At 49.7% G+C, this 17,978-nt stretch overlaps 1 protein-coding gene across 1 annotated transcript in view; it reads right to left on the bottom strand.

The window, feature by feature from the left end:
- TTC7B (tetratricopeptide repeat domain 7B) overlaps window positions 1–17,978 on the bottom strand; it is a 248,850-nt gene that overhangs the window by 99,181 nt on the left and 131,691 nt on the right. The window contains exons 12-13 of the mRNA XM_045288134.1: window positions 12,111–12,183; window positions 9,154–9,314 (exon numbers count right to left, since the gene is read on the bottom strand). Of these exons, the coding sequence (XP_045144069.1) occupies window positions 9,154–9,314; window positions 12,111–12,183 (234 nt within the window). The remainder of the gene's footprint in view (window positions 1–9,153; window positions 9,315–12,110; window positions 12,184–17,978) is intronic.

The raw sequence follows: 17,978 nt of genomic DNA, 5'->3' as shown, positions 1-17,978 counted from the left end.
ACAATGGATGGATGTATGGAGTGTGATGATAGTTGTACGATCCCCCAATAAAATAATTAAAATATAAATAAATAAAAATTTAAAAAAGAAGAAAAAATCAGTTAAAGGGATGTATGGATTATGATAAGAGCTGTAAGAGTCCCCAATATAATGATCTTTTAATTTTAAAAATCAGCTGAATATAATGAGCACAAGAGCATACTTCAAATATAAAAATAGAAAAAAGTTCCAAGAAAATGGAAAAAGGTGTTCTAAGTCCTCCTGCAAAAATAAATAAAAACAAAAAACCCCACTGACACATTTATATGCACGAACATATGACTATGTACACATAGATATGGATATGTGTTTGCATATCATGTAGAATATTAAGGCAAAATGCATCATGTGAATTTCAACAACATAATGATAAAGAGTTCAATTTACCAGGAAAACACAGCAATTCAAAACTCACATGCAGCTAATAGCAAAGCCAGAAAATAAGTAAAGCAAATTGCCGTAAGTATGTGGTGACACAGGTCACTAAGAGAGAAGTCTGAAAACGCACAAGTATCTGACAATAACAACGCAATTTAAAAATAAAACATGGCTCCAAAAATAAAATGGAAATAGAACACATTTAGAACTGAAGAATAAAATTTCACCTATCGAAACTGTAGCTTATAGCTGAAGCAGTACTTAGAGGGAAAATTCTAGTCTTAAATGCCTCCTTCAGAAAATAAGAAAGGCAAAACAACCTATGTAAGAGATTACAGGAAAAAAAACCCAGAAAAAAATCAAAGGAAATGCAAGATAGGAAATAATAGAAATAAAGAAAATGAACAGAAGACATAACGCACAACTGAGATAAAAATGTGTATAACAGATTACTTTTCTTTTTAAAGATCAACAAAATATACAAATCTCTGGCATAGCAACTTAAAAAGGCATAAGGACGCAACAAAACACACACTCGCTGCCATCGGCTCAGTGCTGACTCATGCCATCCTAAGACTGAGTGACGGCCCTGTGGGTTCCGTGGTTGTAACTCTTCACGGGAGGAGAAACCACGTCTTTCTCCTGTGGGATGGCTGGTGATTTCAAATTGCAGACCTATGGTTAGTAGCTCAACATGGAATCACTATGCCTCCAGAAATCTAAAGGGCATAGGCAACAATATTGATAATACAAACATATTAGGCAGCCAGAGATATCAGGTGATAATAAATAGACAGCAAAAAGGTACTATAGAAAATTGAGGCTAATCAAAGTTTAAAATTTAAGAAGAATGTAATCTATGTCACTGAGTTAGAAATGCAGAAATTGTTGAATATGTGAATATTTTGTTGTGCATAGTCACAATTAAAAAATGTAAAAAAACCAATTTAGATGAAATGAATATATCCTCCTGTATATACAATAGTATATATAGATATATATGTACTGACAACTTCATATATTACATATATTACCTAGAGATTAACAAATTCTATAATCATTTTTTTAAAAGCTTCAGAAGTCTTTCCAGAGTGGAAAGGCCAACTCGATGGTTTTGCATGCAAGTTCTACCAAGATATTTTGTTTATTTTGGGGTCATTATATCTGGAATTATTTATTCCTAGAATGACAAGTTTTATTCCTAGAATTCCTAGAATAATAAATTTTGGAATTTTACTCCAACTCACTTCTTGAGGTTTATTTAACCTGGATACAAAAACCTAAGGACATAGTGAGAAATGAATATTCTAATCCTATTTTACACATGAATATAAATTCAAAGTCCTAAAATAATTGCTAAACATAAAAAAATAGCATATCATGAACAAGTTGAGCTTAATTAAAGAATGTAGGGTTAGCAACATATTTTATAACACCAACTCGTGTGTGTTGATGTTTGGTACCGTCAAGTTGGCTCCAACCTACAGTGATTCTATGCCCAGCAGAGTGAAAGCCTGTCCCGACCTGCCCCACTCTCCCAACGTCCCTGAACTTGAGCCCATTATTGCAGCTATTGTGTCAATCCGTCTCCTTGAGGACCTTCCTTGTTTTCACTGTGCCTCTACGTTACCAAGCTTGACGCCCTTCTCCAGGATCGGTCTCTCTGATTATGTCCAAAGTAGAAGACACAAAGTCTCGCCATGTTGCCTTTAAGAAGCACTCCGGCCATCCTCCTCCTGTGACGGATTTGCTCGTCCTTGTGGCAGTCGGTGCCACTTTCAATATTCTCGTCAGGACCACGCTTCAAACGCATCAGTTCTCCTTCAGCCTTCCTTATTCCATGTTCAACGTTCACATGCATACGAGGCCATTGAAAGTAGAAGGGCTTCAACTTAGTCCTCAAGGTAGCATCCCTGCTCTCCAATACTGTAAAGAGGTCCTGTGCAGCAGGTTTACCGAATGCAACACGTCTTTTGATCTCTGGCTGCTGATTCCATGAGCACTTATTGTGGATCCACGCAAGCCCCAAATCCCTGAGAACTTCCATCTGTTCTCCATTGATCATGATGTTACCTAATGGTCCTGTTTTGAGGATTTGGGTCTTCTCTCCATTGACTTGCAGGAGCCCTGATGGAGTAGTGGTTACACGTTGGACTGTGCTCTGCACAGTCGGAAGTTTGAAACCACCAGCAGTCTGTCGGGAGAGACTGGGCTTTCTACTCCCATAGAAAGTAGAAAGTCTTAGAAACCCACGGGGCGTCTCTGTGAGTCCTCACTGACTCTGTGGCAGCAAGTGAGTTTGCGCTGTGCTCTAACCCTACTGGAGGCTGCAATCCTTCATCTCCATCAGCAAGTGCTTCTGGACCTCCTCGCTTTCAGCAAGCAAGGTGGTGTCATCTGCATATCGCAGGTCGTTAATCAGCCTTCCTCCAACTCTGATGCCACGTTCTTCTTCAATAATCCAGCTTCTCTGCTGATTTTCCCTGCACACAGATTGAATAAGTAAGGTGAGAGGATACAACCCTGATGCACACACCTTTCTGAATTTTAACCGCAACGTATTCTTTTCTTTTGTTCCCACAATTGCCTCTCGATCCATGTATGGGCACTATAAAATATTTTGGAATTCCCATTCTTCTCAAGGCCATCCATAGTTTGTCATTGTCCACACAGTTGAATGCCTTGGCATAGTCAATAAAACACAAGTAAACATCTTTCTAGTATTCTCTGTTTTCAGCCAAGATCCATCTGACATCAACAAAGTCTCCTTTGTTCCACATCGCCCTTATGAATCCGGCCTGAACCTCGGGCAGCTCCCTGTCAATGAACTGCTGGCTCTTGGATGATCTTCAGCAGAATTTGACTTGAATGTGCTATCAATGATGTTGTTCTATGATTTGAGCGTTCTGTTGGGTCACCTTTCCTTGGAATGGACACGAATATGGCTCTCTTCCAGTCAGTTGGCCGTGTAGCTGTCTCCCAAATTTCCTGGCATAGATTAGTGCTTCCAGTGCATCATCAGCCTGTCGAAACATTTCCATTGGTAGCCCATCCATTCCGGGAGCATGTTTGTGGATAATACCTTCAGTGCAGCTTGGTTCAGTACCTTTTTTCAGTACCTTGGTTCTTACTCGTAGGCTGGTAACCGGTTCTTTTCGGTACAGTGACTTTGCATATTCTTTCCCTCTTCTTTTGATGGCTGCATTGCTCAACATTTTGTCCATAGAATCTTTCAATACTGCAACACAAGGCTTGGATTTCTTTTATTAATTCTTTCAGTTTAAGATATGCTGAGCGTGTTCTTCTTTTTTTAAAAACAACAGTCTGTGTTTGCACATATTTCAATATAATATGTGACTTTCTCTTCCCGATCTGCCCTTTGAAACTTTCTGTTCAGCCTTTTGGCTTCATCATTTCTTCCATTTGCTTTAGCGACTCTACAATCAGAGTCTCTTCTGATCTCCACTTTGAGGTTTTCTTTCTTTCCTGCCTTTTTAATGGCTTTTGCTTTCCATCATGAATAACATTCTTTCTATCTTCCCACAGCTCATCAGGGCTCCTGTCATTAGTGTTCAATAAATCAAATCTGTTCTTGAGATGCTCTTGAAATTCACGTTGGATAGACTCAAGGTCATATGTTGGTTCTCCGGGACTTGTCTTGGTTCTTCATCTTCAAACTGAACTTACATATAAGCACTTGATGGTCTGTGCCCTCACCTAGTTTTAGCTGTGGATACTGAGCTTCCCCATCTCCTCTTCCAACAGATGCAGTCGATCTGACTTCTGTGTATTCCATCCGGAGAAGTCCATGTGTGTCGTCACCGTTTGTTATTGAAAAAAGGTGTTTGCTGTGCACAAGTCATGGGTCTTGCAAAATTCTATCATGCGATCTCCAGCTATGGTTCTCTCACCAAATCCATAGTTTCCATGGCTTCCTCTTTGCTTCCAGCTTTTGCATTCCAATTGCCAATACAGTGAACCCTCGCCACTTCATGCTTCGACTTCCGCTGCTTCACTCTATCGCGGTTTTTGCGTAACAGCACCCACTGCCTACACCCGCTCCTTCAGAGGAAAAAGACGGCGACCCACCTGTAGAGTACATCCCTTAAGTCATTTCATAGGCTATTGATTACAGTATTTGTAAGAACTATGTATAATAACACTGTATGTGAAATATGTAATACTGTAAACTAGATGCCATAAATAATATAATAAATAATAAATGATAATTGTAACGTCCAAAATGTTTTACTGTATTTTCCCTTTTTCATTTAATAAATTGGGTAACACGAGTGTAATGGTGACTAAAGGGTGTTTTTTCATGTCCTCTATGCTCTAACTACGAAAATATTTGATTTACAAATAAGGAATCCTACTTCGTGGAATTTCATTTATCACGGTAGGGTCTAGAACCGATTAACACGAGGGTTCACTGTAATGCTAAATGCATTTGGATTGTATGTTCAATCAACGTCAGACTGAAGACATGGGTAGGTTTCTTCTGCACCCTCCCAGCCGCTCGCTGGGAGAAAGCCACGCTCCTCCGTATTAATGGCTGCTGAGGAGACCGCGGGGAAGATCTACTCCGTCACCTGGGCCACTGGGAGTCAGTCTGTGTTGACTGCGGCCAATGACAGAAACAACAGCAGTAAATGGAGTTTTAAAAAAATGTGGGCAACATCTTCATGAGGAAAATCATACAGCCTAATGAAAAAAAACCCCAAAACCATTAAAGGGCCTAAAGGGCCATGGACTAGAAAATCCAGTGTCATAACTTTACAATTCTTCCCAAACCAGGCTATTATCTTCCCTCCAAATGGCCGTGGGTAACCGCCATCCAAATCCTAACAAATTTTATTTCGGTGGAGCTTGACAAACTGGTATGAAAATGGATCTCAAAGTTCAAGGGCCCGAGAGTCGCCGTGGCAGTGTGAAAGAGTAAGAGACAGGGCAGGGCCTACTGCACACAGGACAGAGCAGGGCGTGGACACACGTGTTCGCCGAGGTACTCCCTGGGGGTCTCATTCTAAATGTGTTCTTTGGTAGTTGATTTCCAACAACAACCTTAAGGGTTCCAAAGTGTCGGCAGACTTGAAAAGCGGCAGTCTTGGTAACAATGACGGTGACTACTTGCCCGTTACTGAGCGACTGCCGGGTACAGAAACTGCAATTGAACGACCGAATTGCTCCTCACGCCCACCTCCTGAGACAGGCGTCTCATAATTCCTGTTTTACCTGTGAGGACACGAGGCTCAGCGAGACTGGATGACTCCCCGAGCCCACCCAACTCAGAAACGGAGGGTTCGGAGCCTTGAACTAGGTTCGTACGCGCGTGCCTCGACCACTGTCAAAGGTATTTCCAGACACTGTTCCGCTGCTCGCCAGCTCCAGATGCAACGCAACACGGGCAGAGTTTTCACAAATAGCACGCCCACCCACGGAACGTGGCCTAGGAACAGAGTGTGCCGGGGGTTTGCACGCACGTCTCTCCTGCCACGCCGAACTAACGCCACCAGGCCCTAGACAATGGCTCTTGGTCTTGTTCTTCGGAGCGGCAAGCTGAGCTTTTTGAGTTCCTGGTTCTCACAAGCCCAACCGTTCACGTGCACACCAGTGTCAATTCCCGTGGAGTCTTCCGTTTGGCTGGGCCTGACAAAATGCTAAGTGGGGCCACCCAGCCAGGCGGGGAGAATTACAGAACCGTTTGGTCCCTGGGATGCTTACCCAAGGTGCTAAAAGGCAACTGTTCATATTGTTTCATGGGGGCATCGAGGGAAGACCGCTGCCCCTCCAAGGGCACTCAGCTGTCTCATCTGGTCAGTGTGCAGCAGTGGAACCGGACTAGCCAGGATGGGCTGGGTGGGGGAGTGCTTGGGGGTGGGGGTGGGGGTTCACCTTCACGTAGCAAGTTCTACCAACTCAGCCTCTGGCATTTATGGCACTGGGCAACAAGAAATACGTGCTATCCCCAGGTTGGCTTTTGGGGGGGGTGGGGCGGGCTACAGCTCTGCCAGGGTCACGCTTGTGACAAATGGATCATACCCCAAAGCATCGAGGACAAGTCGGAGGAAATGTAGGCTGACATGTGTCACCCAGGCTGAGCAGGAGCCATGCATGGGATTCGATGACTCCCTCTGGCCGGGACATTTAATCACATAATCTTGAGGCGGCTCCTTCCAAGAGGAAGAAATTCCAGTATCTACAGAGTGAACAAGTCATGGGCCGCTCGCTCTCAGCCCGGCGGCCATCTGCCTTGCTTCCTGAGTTGACGGGGGACATCGGAGTAACAGGATTGCATCCCTCAGCAGTCTCTACCGCACTGCCTCACGGTTACCACTTGAGAAGGCCCTTCAGCTGCTGCCACTTGGGGCATCACCATGCTAGCCATCACTGCTGCCAGCTCAGGGGCCCTGGTGGAGCTGTCTGGGGTAAGGGCTGGTTTGCTAATTGCAAGGTCAGCGGTTCAAACCCACCCCACCAGCAGCGAGGGGAAGGTTTACAGCCTCAGAAACTCTCTTCGAGACTCCGGCGCAGGGGGTTTGCTTTACGGGCTGGGTTGATAGCTTACTGCGTGGTGCGGCTCTGGGTTTAAAACACCTCTTCCCAACTACACCCTGGGCTATGGAAACAGCTGGAGACTACAGTCACGTGTGTGATACCGTCCTGATGGGTGAAGGACCATATCTATATTTCAGAGTGCTTTAATCATGTCAGGCTCCACAGCCTTGGCTCAAATCCAGAAAGAGACTCAGTGTGTGCCAGGGCCAGTCTAAGAGCTGCCATAAGCCAGCCGCGGCCACCGCGTAGCCCTTCCGCTCACCCACCAAACCACCCCCAGGCAAAGGGTCCCCGGAGCAAGACACGGCTTCTCTTGACAGGGGAGAAGAGAGCGCCCTTACACGTGAAGACAGAGAAGGGTTTGCCATGGAAGCGTGCGAACCAATTTTCGGAGGAGGCGAGCTGCTGACATGCGCTAGCTAACTAACTGAGCACACCGTGAGGTGATGAGGCTGAGGCGGGAGCCAGCGCTGACCCACTTAAAGAGTCTGCGGGAAAGAAGGGGAGAGGCAGCCTGGGCCGAGTGGAGGTCCCAGTTCCTTCCTTCTTGGCTTTCCCTCCAGGCTGCCCCCACCCGCCTTTGACAGGAGCAGAAACGCAGCTGAGTGGAACCTTTCAGTATATGGGAGAGCGGTGGCGGTGGCTGTGTCTGGCCTCAGTGGCCCGTTACTGAGCTACTAGCATCGAGGACAAACGGCTGCATAGCCCCCAACACGTGTCCTTCTCGGTCACGTCCAAGCAACAGGCACTGGATGAGAATGAAGAGACTGCTTGGGAGTAGCCGCTCACCCTGCCAGCTCTTCCATCACGCGAGACATGGCGCATGTATGTAGGGTGGTTACGCATTGGGCTGTGATCTGCGAGGTCGGCCGTTTGAAACCGCCAGCCCCTCTATGGGAGAGATGGGGCTTTCTACTCCCAACAAGAGTTCCTGTTTTGGAAACCCACAGGAGCAGTGCTCCCCTGTCCTCCAGGGTCTTAAGCTGGCATTGGCTGGGTAGCAGTGAGAGAGAGAGAGAGACTTTCTGGAGAATACAACGGAGGCACAGTGGGTCAGGCATCTTCCCAAGGCTGCCCGACAGCACTGCACCCCCCAGTGTTGTGGAAGCCCGGGACTGCTTGGGCAAACCAGAGATGCTTCCCGAGACTCGGTCATTTGCGGTCCTTCGGCCGCACTTACGCCAACTCCACGTGTATCTGTCTGTCTTGGGAGGTTGCACTTCATATTTTCCCTCAAATTGACTTTAACACAGCTCATTTTTAAAACATCTTAGTCTTCCCCTGAACAACCATTTCCCCAAAATCACACTTTGAGATGCGGTTATATCTTTTCCCTAATGGACATGAAAATAAATGGGTAGCCATTAAAAGTGTTTATCCACAATCCATCTAAAATCATCTCGAGGACCCAAAGGAAGCATGCTGGGAAAGTATTTTAACTATATTAAAACACAGCAAAGCAAAAACCAAACTCACTGCCATCCAGTCAATGCGGGCCCATCACGACCTTCTAAGAGGGGTAGAACTGCCCCTGTGGGCTTCGGAGACTTAACTCTTTACGGGAGTAAAAGCCTCCTCTTTCTCCGAGAGAGTGGCTGGTGGTTTCGAACTCCTGGCCTTGTGGTTAGCAGCCCAATGTGTAACCACTAAATAAGGATCCCCTAATATGTTGAGGAGTCCTGGCGGTGTGGGGGTAGTTACGTGTTGGGCTGAGAACCGCAAGGTCAGCAGTTCAAAACCACCAGCCGCTCTGGCAGGGAAAGACGAGGCTTTCTACTCCTATGAAGAGCTGAGTCTCAGAAATCCTCAGGGGCAGCCCTTCCCTGTCTTGGAGGGTCGCGATGGGTCAGAATCAACTGGACAGCAGTGAGTTGGGTTTTGAATCCTAAGGGAGGCGCCTGGCTGGTACAAAGGCGCCACGACCCAGCGACCAGCCGGAAGGGCTGCTGGAATGCACCACGGAAGAAAGGTCTGGTGACCTGTACATGTAACAACACAGAGAGGTCAGCCAAGGTCTACCGTGTGGTGTTCAGGGTCCACGCGCGCCGGAACTGACCACATGGCAATGGGTTCCCAGTCCACGTTCGAGTGGCTGGGCAGCCCACGTCTGTTTCTAAACATCAGCAGAAGGGGGGTGCCGCTGTGATTGGCGGGCAGGAGCCGGGGGCCAGCACTCACATGAAGTTCTCGGGGTATTCGCTGAGGGCCATGTCCACGATGCTCAGGGCGTCCTGGTGATGTTTCTGTGCAGACAGCAGGAGCGCCAGGAGGTGCAGGGCGTTGGCGTCGTCGCCCTGAAGTTGAAGAGCCTGGCGGACGTAGCCCAGGGCCTCCGGAATCTGTTTGGAAACAAAACCCAGGGGGCAGCTGAAAGGCTGTTAAAAGGGGTGGACACCCCCCACCCCCTTCCCTCCAGCCCCATCACCATCTCCCTGGTTGGATCCTCCTGCCAGGAGCAGTGTCATTCTGGGCCACATCCAGACTCTGAGCGGGACTCTCCAAGGGCGCAGGACATTAGCCACGCAGGTGAACACAGCCGCCCTCTGACCCCGTGGGGAGAATACAAGAGACCCTGGCTCCCTGCAGACCTGCCCGGGACCCCGTCTTTTCTTTCTGCACCCTCGCTTCTGCGCGAAACGGAGCTACTTTTGATTATGCCCAAGATGATTTGGCTCTGGACGGAGGCACACGCCATTTGCCAGAGGTTTTTCATGGAATGAAACTGCCTTAGCCAACATGTTCTCTCTCCCTCTCTCTTTTTAAGTATTACTGTGAAATTAAAGTGTCTAAGACGTTACAAAATCTTTAATAGAAAGTTTTCCATCTCGGCAGGCGTCTGTGGTTCTGTTTTCAGACCATTTATCCCGGTTTTCCGTCAGATGGGAAAGCAATACGCCACGTGGGGGCCCCCTACAAAACCCCCACACCTTTCCAAATGATAACCTCCAATAACTCCGCCCAGGAAACACATGGCAGCTGCACACGCAAAGCAGATAGACCCAAATCCAAGGAGAACCAGACCCGGCTCTAACCTTCAAAGGCAGCAGCTGCTCACACTTCCTTCAAAACCATCCAAGAACAAGGGTTGATAAAACGCACACACAGTGCATATCTGAACACCCTGGATTCCATATAAGTTTAGCAGTCGCTCGCGAGAATTAGAACCTGAAGCCGGATTTCGAAATCCCGCCCGGGACTGAAGTATTCTGACATGGCCGGCCCAGGGACTCCTGTCTCTTCTTGCACGGTGCAAGGCTGGAGCGTCGTCCAGCTCACCTGTTCCACGCAAACCCTCACTGCCTGGTGGCCACTCTGACCTCAGTCGACCCCGAGGCCCTCTGAAATCCAGGACTGATGGATTGAAATGTTGGCGGTGGAGATGTCCTGGTTTTGAACCAGAGTCTTGATCATCACTGCCGCTGGCAGGAAGGTCATGTAGCCCAGGGTTCACCCAACCGTGGCTCAAGAGCCATCTGCTGCTCTTTGGGTGCGTACATGGGGCTCTGAAGTAAAATTGAAAATGAAAATAAAACAATCGTTTTCAGACGGTGAGTTCATTTAAATTGTTGTGAGGGACAGGCGTGGCTCTTCCGTCTCCAAAGTTTGTCGATCGAACCCTGATTGAGCCCAATTCTTCCTTTATAAGGAGAGAGCTGGCATTTCCTGAACAAGATCCCGTAGCTGTTGTGTGACAGAGACAAGGGTGAAGCTACATCCTCCAATTCTCTCCTTTCCTCTGCCGGGGAGATGCCATGGGGCCCAGAGAATAAGAAGGGTCCCCACCGGCCAGCCCCCACCAGCCAGCAGGGAAACAGGCAGGGCGGGCTGGCATGTTGACACTACAGGGCTGACCCTGCACCCACAGGGCTCCGTTCCCTTGGCCCCTCCCCAGGGTGACAGTAAGGCAGGACCAGTATTCAGTTGGGCATTATGGGAAGGGCAGAGAAAGGTGGTATGAGCGTGGAAGTCATTGACAGAGAAATCAGGGTCGACCCATTACAGGCTGCAAAAGTTTATCCTTGAGGGATAGCCAAGTGGAAGGAATCCAAAGCCATTTCGTTTATTCAACAAGTATTACGGAGTGTCCACCGCATGTCAGGCCAGGGTAGAGGGCTGAGGATGCCAGGCGTGGAACCGGAAGCGCGGGGAAAGGCAGCCAGGGAGCAGAGAGCCAGAGAAGAGGAAGAGGCAGGAGTCCAAGCTGCTCTGGGAAGAGCGCTTCATGGCAGGCTGCACCCAGCGCTTGGTGAGGCTGAGAGTCGGCTGTGCGTTACCCAGGACCATGGCGGGAGAGGTACCTCGGCGTCCTCCATGCCTGGGTCACCATTCTCAACACCCTTCATGAGCAACCCCAAAGCCAGATGCAGGCCTACAGCCTGGGCCTGCCAGAAGAACGGTGTGTGTGGGGGTTGAACTTGGATCCCCCCCACAGGCAGCACTCAGAATGTGCTGGGTCCCCACCAGCATCCTGCAGCAGCAGCAGCGGGGCAGCAACGATGTGACCAGAGTCTCCACAACAACTGTAGGACGGGACTTCTGGACGCTGTCTCTTTGGGAAGACGGAGGCTGAGGGACCCTGCCGCCAGCATGCCACCAAGTCACTTTGAGTCAATGTGTCCCGCATCTAAGATTTTGGCCAAAGTGGGTTTTATTTTTTGGGGGGGTCTATGTCTGTAGGCATCTTCTTATCATTTCTTGATACCCTTTGCTAACTGGGTCCCAACCAGTGACTAGATTCCCCCCCAACACCCGTCAGCACTGTATCCCCTGTTCCCATTAGCAGGTGACAAAGGCCACTTGCAGTGACTGCTGAGTTCAGAATCTGTGTCAGGTGCTACACCCCACATTGCCATCTGACCACAGGAAGGGCCCTCCAGACTTGTGGTCATAGCTTCTCAAAGCAGAACCCGGGAAACTCCCGTGTCTCCGCCGAGGATGCCCCAACTGGCCAGAACAAGAGGATCTGCACTGAGGAGATGTGCCAACCCCCACCCCCCGCCCCCCGGCACGGAGACAGCCTCCCGTGAATGAATGAAGACCATCTACGACCTGCCTCCACCTGGGGAGCCCAAGGAGCTGCACCAGGGTGGAAGAGAACGTGCCAAGTGGAGTGGACTTCGGGAGGAGGCACTCACCTGTCTGGAGATGGCAAGCTGCAGAGCCAGGTAGAAAGCGGCCTGGTGATCTGTAGGCGATAGGTTGTGGGCCCTGGAAAAAAGCATTTGGGGGGCTCTGAGTTCACAGGAGAGGCCATTTTTGGTTTCCTTGTCAAACAAGGCTTCACATTTACATTGTTTGTACCAAGGCCACACAGTCTATTTCACCAGTTTTAAAAAGCAATGTCTTTCATTGGGATGGTTGTTGAAAAGACATATACCCCGCAGAACGTCTGCACAGTAGAACCTACAACGTGACAATTCCTCCCTGTTCAGTCCCATTCTTCGCCGGCAGAGGTTCTCACCCTCCCTTCGGGGGCCCTTCCTCCCTCGTCAGCGGGAGCTCACCACCCACAAGGCGCCTCTCTAACCTTTCCAGTTGCTGTTGTGCAGTTGGCCCCATAGAGGCAGATCTTAGGAGCACACAATGCTCAAGGCAGACATTCTTAACTGGTTAAGCTAAAGGATTGTTTGATTTCAAAATTATAGAGGATAATTGTTTGTTTGTTTAAGCTTTAAAGATGATCTCTGGGCAATAGCTTCAGGGGGTCATCTGGCCTCCCTGGCTCCAGAAAGTCAGGAGTCCGTGAGAGCTTCATCACTGTTTTGTTTTTGCTCTGTTCAATCATCAGTTTCTATAGAAACAGATGCTTTGTTCACGGTGCTCAGTAATGGTGGCTGGGCACCATCCAGCTTCTTCCGGTCTCAGGACAAAGGAGCTAGTTGATCGTGGAGGCCATTAGCCGCGCCATCCATTTCCTCCTAACTCTCCCTCTTCCTCTGTTGCCAGAGGCACATAGAGACCAAGTGATGTAGTTTTGCTCACTGACCAATGTAAAACGACCTTCCCTCTTGCCATAGCACACAGGTATAAGAGAGAACGCCCATTTTGTCTGAGGTTGAAAACAGTAGCAATGATCGTGTGATCATTGAAGACACCTGGGGAGTTATGGTGAAGAAGTCCCAGGTCCTGAGGCTTGGCTTCCTATCAGACTCTCCCTGCGGCTGGTGGGAGAGGCCCTGTGTCATGAAGGGCCACAAGGAGGCCAGGTGTGTCCCTGGCAAGGTGATGGCTGCTTTGGTTAGGTTTTAGTTTGGCCTTAATGCTATCGCATCCACATTTCTGGAGCTCAGAGGAACCAAAGGGAAATCAGAGGCCAGCTCTCTCTGTAAGATGAGGTGTGGGTTTTGAGGAACCGTAGGGGAAAGGCACTCACGCAGTGTTTTGAAGCGGCTAAGCTCTGGGGAGTCTCCCGATGCGGTTCCTGTAACTACAGCTTGTAAAGCTCTGTAGTGAGGCACCAGGTGGAGTTTTATTAACTGGCCTCTAGCGCTAGATGGGGAGAGGCGACTGACTCCAGCCTCCTCCTTGACTGCAAACAAGGACTTTTTTTTCCCTTTTCTTTCATGTGGAAGGCAATTCTATTTCGCCGCGAGCAAAGCAAGATGTGACTACGTACAAGACGTGATTCTGTGTTTACCATCCGGTGGGAAGAGAAAAGCAAACTTGGACTTTCTTTAAAAGGCACCACCACGGAGCATACTAATTACCAATGGTGGGGCTCAGAGAGTAAACAAACCATCCTGCCGTTCGTTCTGTCAGCATCCTGTGATTAAAGGAGGGTCCTCTGCGGGTAGAAAAAAAACCCCAGGAGGAAAAAGAAAACCAAGTCAGTACGGATTCAACGGTGGCAAACAGGCCTAGGAGGGCCCTCTCGGGGCAACCATGCGTTCTAATCCCAGGTGCAGGATGGGGGTACAGCGGAAGCTGCTCTCGGTCTTTCCTCTGTCTTCAGGGCGGAGCACCCAGTGTCCCAGTCCTGGGGAGCTGCGTGACGCCCCTGCGCAGACACAGCCTTGGGACTCCGACCACCTTTGTTCAAGAAGCGATTGATGTACATGTTTGCTTGTGTCCTTCTTGACAGCGCCTGATCAAGGCCAAAGAGCGACGTGATACATTGTGGCTGGTGCTATTTGACAAGTATTGGTTTTCCTGCGCATTTGTCACCGAAGAATGTTTTCCTTAGTGCTCATCGAACATAACTTTGGTGTGTGAGTCTGGGTAGACTCAAGAAAACAAATCCGCAGAAACTCATATATGTATAAGAGAGAGTTTTCTATAAAAGGTACGTGTACATTCAGAAAGCATCCCAACCCAGTCCAGTCCAAGCCCACAGGTTCACCACTAGCCCATATGTGGCCACAGATCCACAAAGTCCTCCTCGAGGACACAAAACACACGCAATGACACCAAATGCAGGAGGAAAGCCGAATCAGTGAGCATGTACAATCTCAGCGCTGGCAGGGGTCTCCATGTGGCTTCTCCAGCACCCAGGGCTGCATCGGGGTAGGTCCATGTGGCTTCTCCTCAGGGATGTCTCACAGGAAGTGAGCCTTGCCAGCGGAAGCAGGGAACTGGCTAAGGCAGCTGCACCCTGGTCTGACCATCAGAGAGCAAGAGGACAAAAAGGCAAGGCTTGCCAGAGCCATTTTTCTCTCCGCCCTTCAATTAAACTGCCCTTCGATGAATCCCATGTGTTCATTGGCCAGGTTGGCACGATAAACATAACTATCACAGTTTGCATCCAATGGTCTCTGTCTCTCCCAATTCTTCAGGAATCAAAATGAATGAGAGATAAATGAGGAATGATTTCTCTCCTCCTTCACAACAAATGATGCCAGTTCTCAAAAAGAATTGCTTAGAGCTTTCATTTTCTCAGCTTGGCGCTGGTGTGTGTGTTTCCTTCCACAAATGAAGTTAAATCAAATCACGGCTGCCTGTACCCAACACCAACCAAGCGAAGAGCTGGCAGTGGTCTGGGGCAAACTCGGGGTGTGCAAAAAAGAGAGTTCTGGCCAAAGGCCTTGCCCCAGCCTCATCAAATGGCTCATTGGCCAACAGTATTGTGAAAGAAACAACCGGAAGGGCTGGACACCTAGAAATTTCTGGGCACATCCGGGCAACGTCTGAAGGAACTCTAAAAAATGTCCAACTTGGCCAAGGAAGGATGTTCTACTATCAAATTTTCAATGAGGCATAACTTACATGAACACATTTTGAAAAACCCCATTGAGTCATTGGCTGATGAGTTAAACTGACCGCCCGAGCCTCTGGGGGAAGAACGAGGAGATGCCACAGGGAATCCATGCCGAGCCTGTGCAGCTGGGGGGAAGGGCCGAGCTCCCCATTCCCCGGCTCTGCCCACAACCCACGTGCTCCACAGAAATTGCCCCATTGCCAGTGCCAGGCAGGATACCCATGTTCCAGAAAGCAGCAAGCCTGCTTGGCTACCCATGGACCTCCGTTTCCATAGAGGGGGCACCTGGCGTGGCTGCTGAGAGGAACCCAGAGACCTCAATGTCCACTGGCCTTCATGTCACCGCGGGAGCTTCACCAACCACGTCCTTCTTCACAGCAGCGCCACACTGTGTTCGTTCAGCTTCTCTTTCATAGAGAAAGGACGACCTTTCTTTCTGGCAGACAGCCGGGTCACCGAAGTGTCCATCCACCCACAACAGTCTGCAGGACCTAGGTGGTATGAAGCAGCCCGGGTGGCGATGCAGGCTGAGGGTCGGGCTATGGACAGCAGGGTCCGTGGTCCCCGCTGCTCTGAGGGAGAAAGCTGAGGCAGTGTGCTCCGGCGATGAATGACAGTCGGGGCACTGCAGGGAGCAGTTCTGTTCTTCTCTTCGGTCCCGTGGGGACACTAGGTGTCAGAATCAACGAGCGGGCAATGGGCTGGAGTGGTCAACACAGTAGGGTTTCCATCCATCCATCATCCACAACCTTCGGTGGTGCCTACAGTGGATGAGTGGGAACACTGATGGGGCAGTGTTTGCGCCCCGGGCTGCTAACTGCCAGGTCGGCAGTTCGAAACCACCAGCTTCTCCATGGGAGGAAGACAGGGTTTTCTACTCCTATAACGAGCTACGGTCTCAGAAGCTCACAGGGGGCAGTTGGACCCTGTCCTGTAGTCACTGTGAGTCAGCATCGACTCCAGGGCAGTGACAGTGGATGGCTCTTAATGGCAGCAGCGGGCCGCCTCTTTGTCCGCATCTTTAGGGTATGAGTCGCAACCAAATTGATGGCCCACGAGAACCTCTGCGTGCCTAGAGAGGAATCAAACCAGGACCTGCCTGTAGGAGCTCCCCCCTGTGCTAGGGTGACCCAAAGTGACCATTTACAGAGCAGTGGACAGGGCCCTGGGAGAGACAAGCCAGGCTGCTAATGGAGAGCAGGGCCTGAACCCCAGATCCCCCCGATTGGAGCCCTGAGCACTTGGAGGTCTTCCCCAGAGCTCTTCTTCAAACCCAGTGCCAATGTCCTCAAAACCTAAACCTCAACTCTCTAGCCGCTGCTGCTTCTCCCTGGACGGGGAGACCCACGCGGGCACCACTCGTGACCGCAGTGTGGAAGCAGCGACGGTGGACCGCCTTGTCCAGGAGCAGAGAGTGGAGGAGGTAGAGGCAGAAGGAGAGCTGAGGACAGAGAAGCCTGGGGTCTGGCCTGTGTCCCTTGTCACCCTGCCGTGGTTTCCCCTCCAAGCCCCCTTCTGTCCTGATGACAGCCAACAGGGGACGAGAGCTGGTAAGAGGAGGGCAGAAGTACCAGCCTGGTTAAATCTATTACCCGGGCACTGCCCAGGAGTTAAAGCACAGTGGCCAACATGCCTGGGTCTGGAGGTTCCCTGTCCTGGGAAACTGCTCAGTCTCGACCAGGCCTGGGGGTGGGGGTATGGATGACCCAGTACACACAAAATGGGTCCCCCTCAAACTGAAGCCAGGAGGAGATGGGAAAGTGAAGTGGGGTTGGGCTCCCCGTATCTCTTAGTGCCCTAGCTGGCTGACACGCAAGCCTCAATGCTACCTTTCCCTTGGAGCCGCTCAGGCCCGGGCTCAGAGAGCCACTGTCTGTCTGTCTGCCTGCTTTGGGGCATTTGCTGGAACATGCCCTCTCACCTTTCCCCGGGCTTTCTTTGGGAGGATGGGAGAGCCCACAGCAGCAGCTACCTGGGTGGAGTCAGCACCTTCTGAAAGCTTGGCAGACACCACCAACCAGCCAGTGGGAGGGAGATGCCCACCAAGACTTTAGCCTCAAACACCCTATTCCACCCCCACCACCCCCAAGTAGTTCTACTTTGTCTGATGGGGTGCTATCAGCTTAACCATGGCAGTGCACTTGGGCTTGGATCAACACTTCTACGCAGGCCAAATGGACCGGCTGTGAGCTGCCTGGGCTGAGCTTACATAAGGCTAACTGATTCAATATCAATGGGTTTGCTTTTTGGTATCCCAGTAAAATCCATTTTCTTTTAAAAAAATAAACAAGCAAACAAAATGATAGTTAAGGTTTACTGTGCTAACCTGGCCAATAAACACATGTGGAATTAATTGAAGGGCGGAGAGATAAATGGCTCGGTGAACCTCGCCTTTCTAGTTCTCTGGTCTCTTGTTCTCTGATGGTTGGACCAGGGGGCAGCTGCCTTAGCCAGTTCCCTGCTTCAGCTGGAAAGACTCACTTCCTGCAAGACATCCCTGAGGAGAAGCCACATGGACCTGCCTCAATGCAGCCCTGGGTGCTGGAGCAGCCGTGTGGAGACCCTGCCAGTGCTGAGATGCTTACACGCTCACTGATTCGGCTTTCCTCCTGCAGCCGGCATCATTGTGTGTATATTGAGATGGAGGAGGACTTTGTAGATTGGTGTCGGACATATGGGCTAATGTTGGACTTATGGGCTTGGGCAGCACTAGGTTGGGATGCGTTCTGAATGCACACTTACCCTTTATATAAAACTCTCTTATAAAAAATACGAGTGAGCCCTATAGGACCAGTGGTGTGAGTGGCGA

This window comes from Echinops telfairi, unplaced genomic scaffold (genome assembly GCF_000313985.2).
Source record: "Echinops telfairi isolate 266 unplaced genomic scaffold, ASM31398v2 ScPeMD7_18;HRSCAF=68, whole genome shotgun sequence".
Lineage (NCBI taxonomy): Eukaryota > Metazoa > Chordata > Mammalia > Afrosoricida > Tenrecidae > Echinops > Echinops telfairi.
Note: the sequence above shows the minus strand (reverse complement) of the source record. Positions and strands in the feature narration are given on the sequence as shown.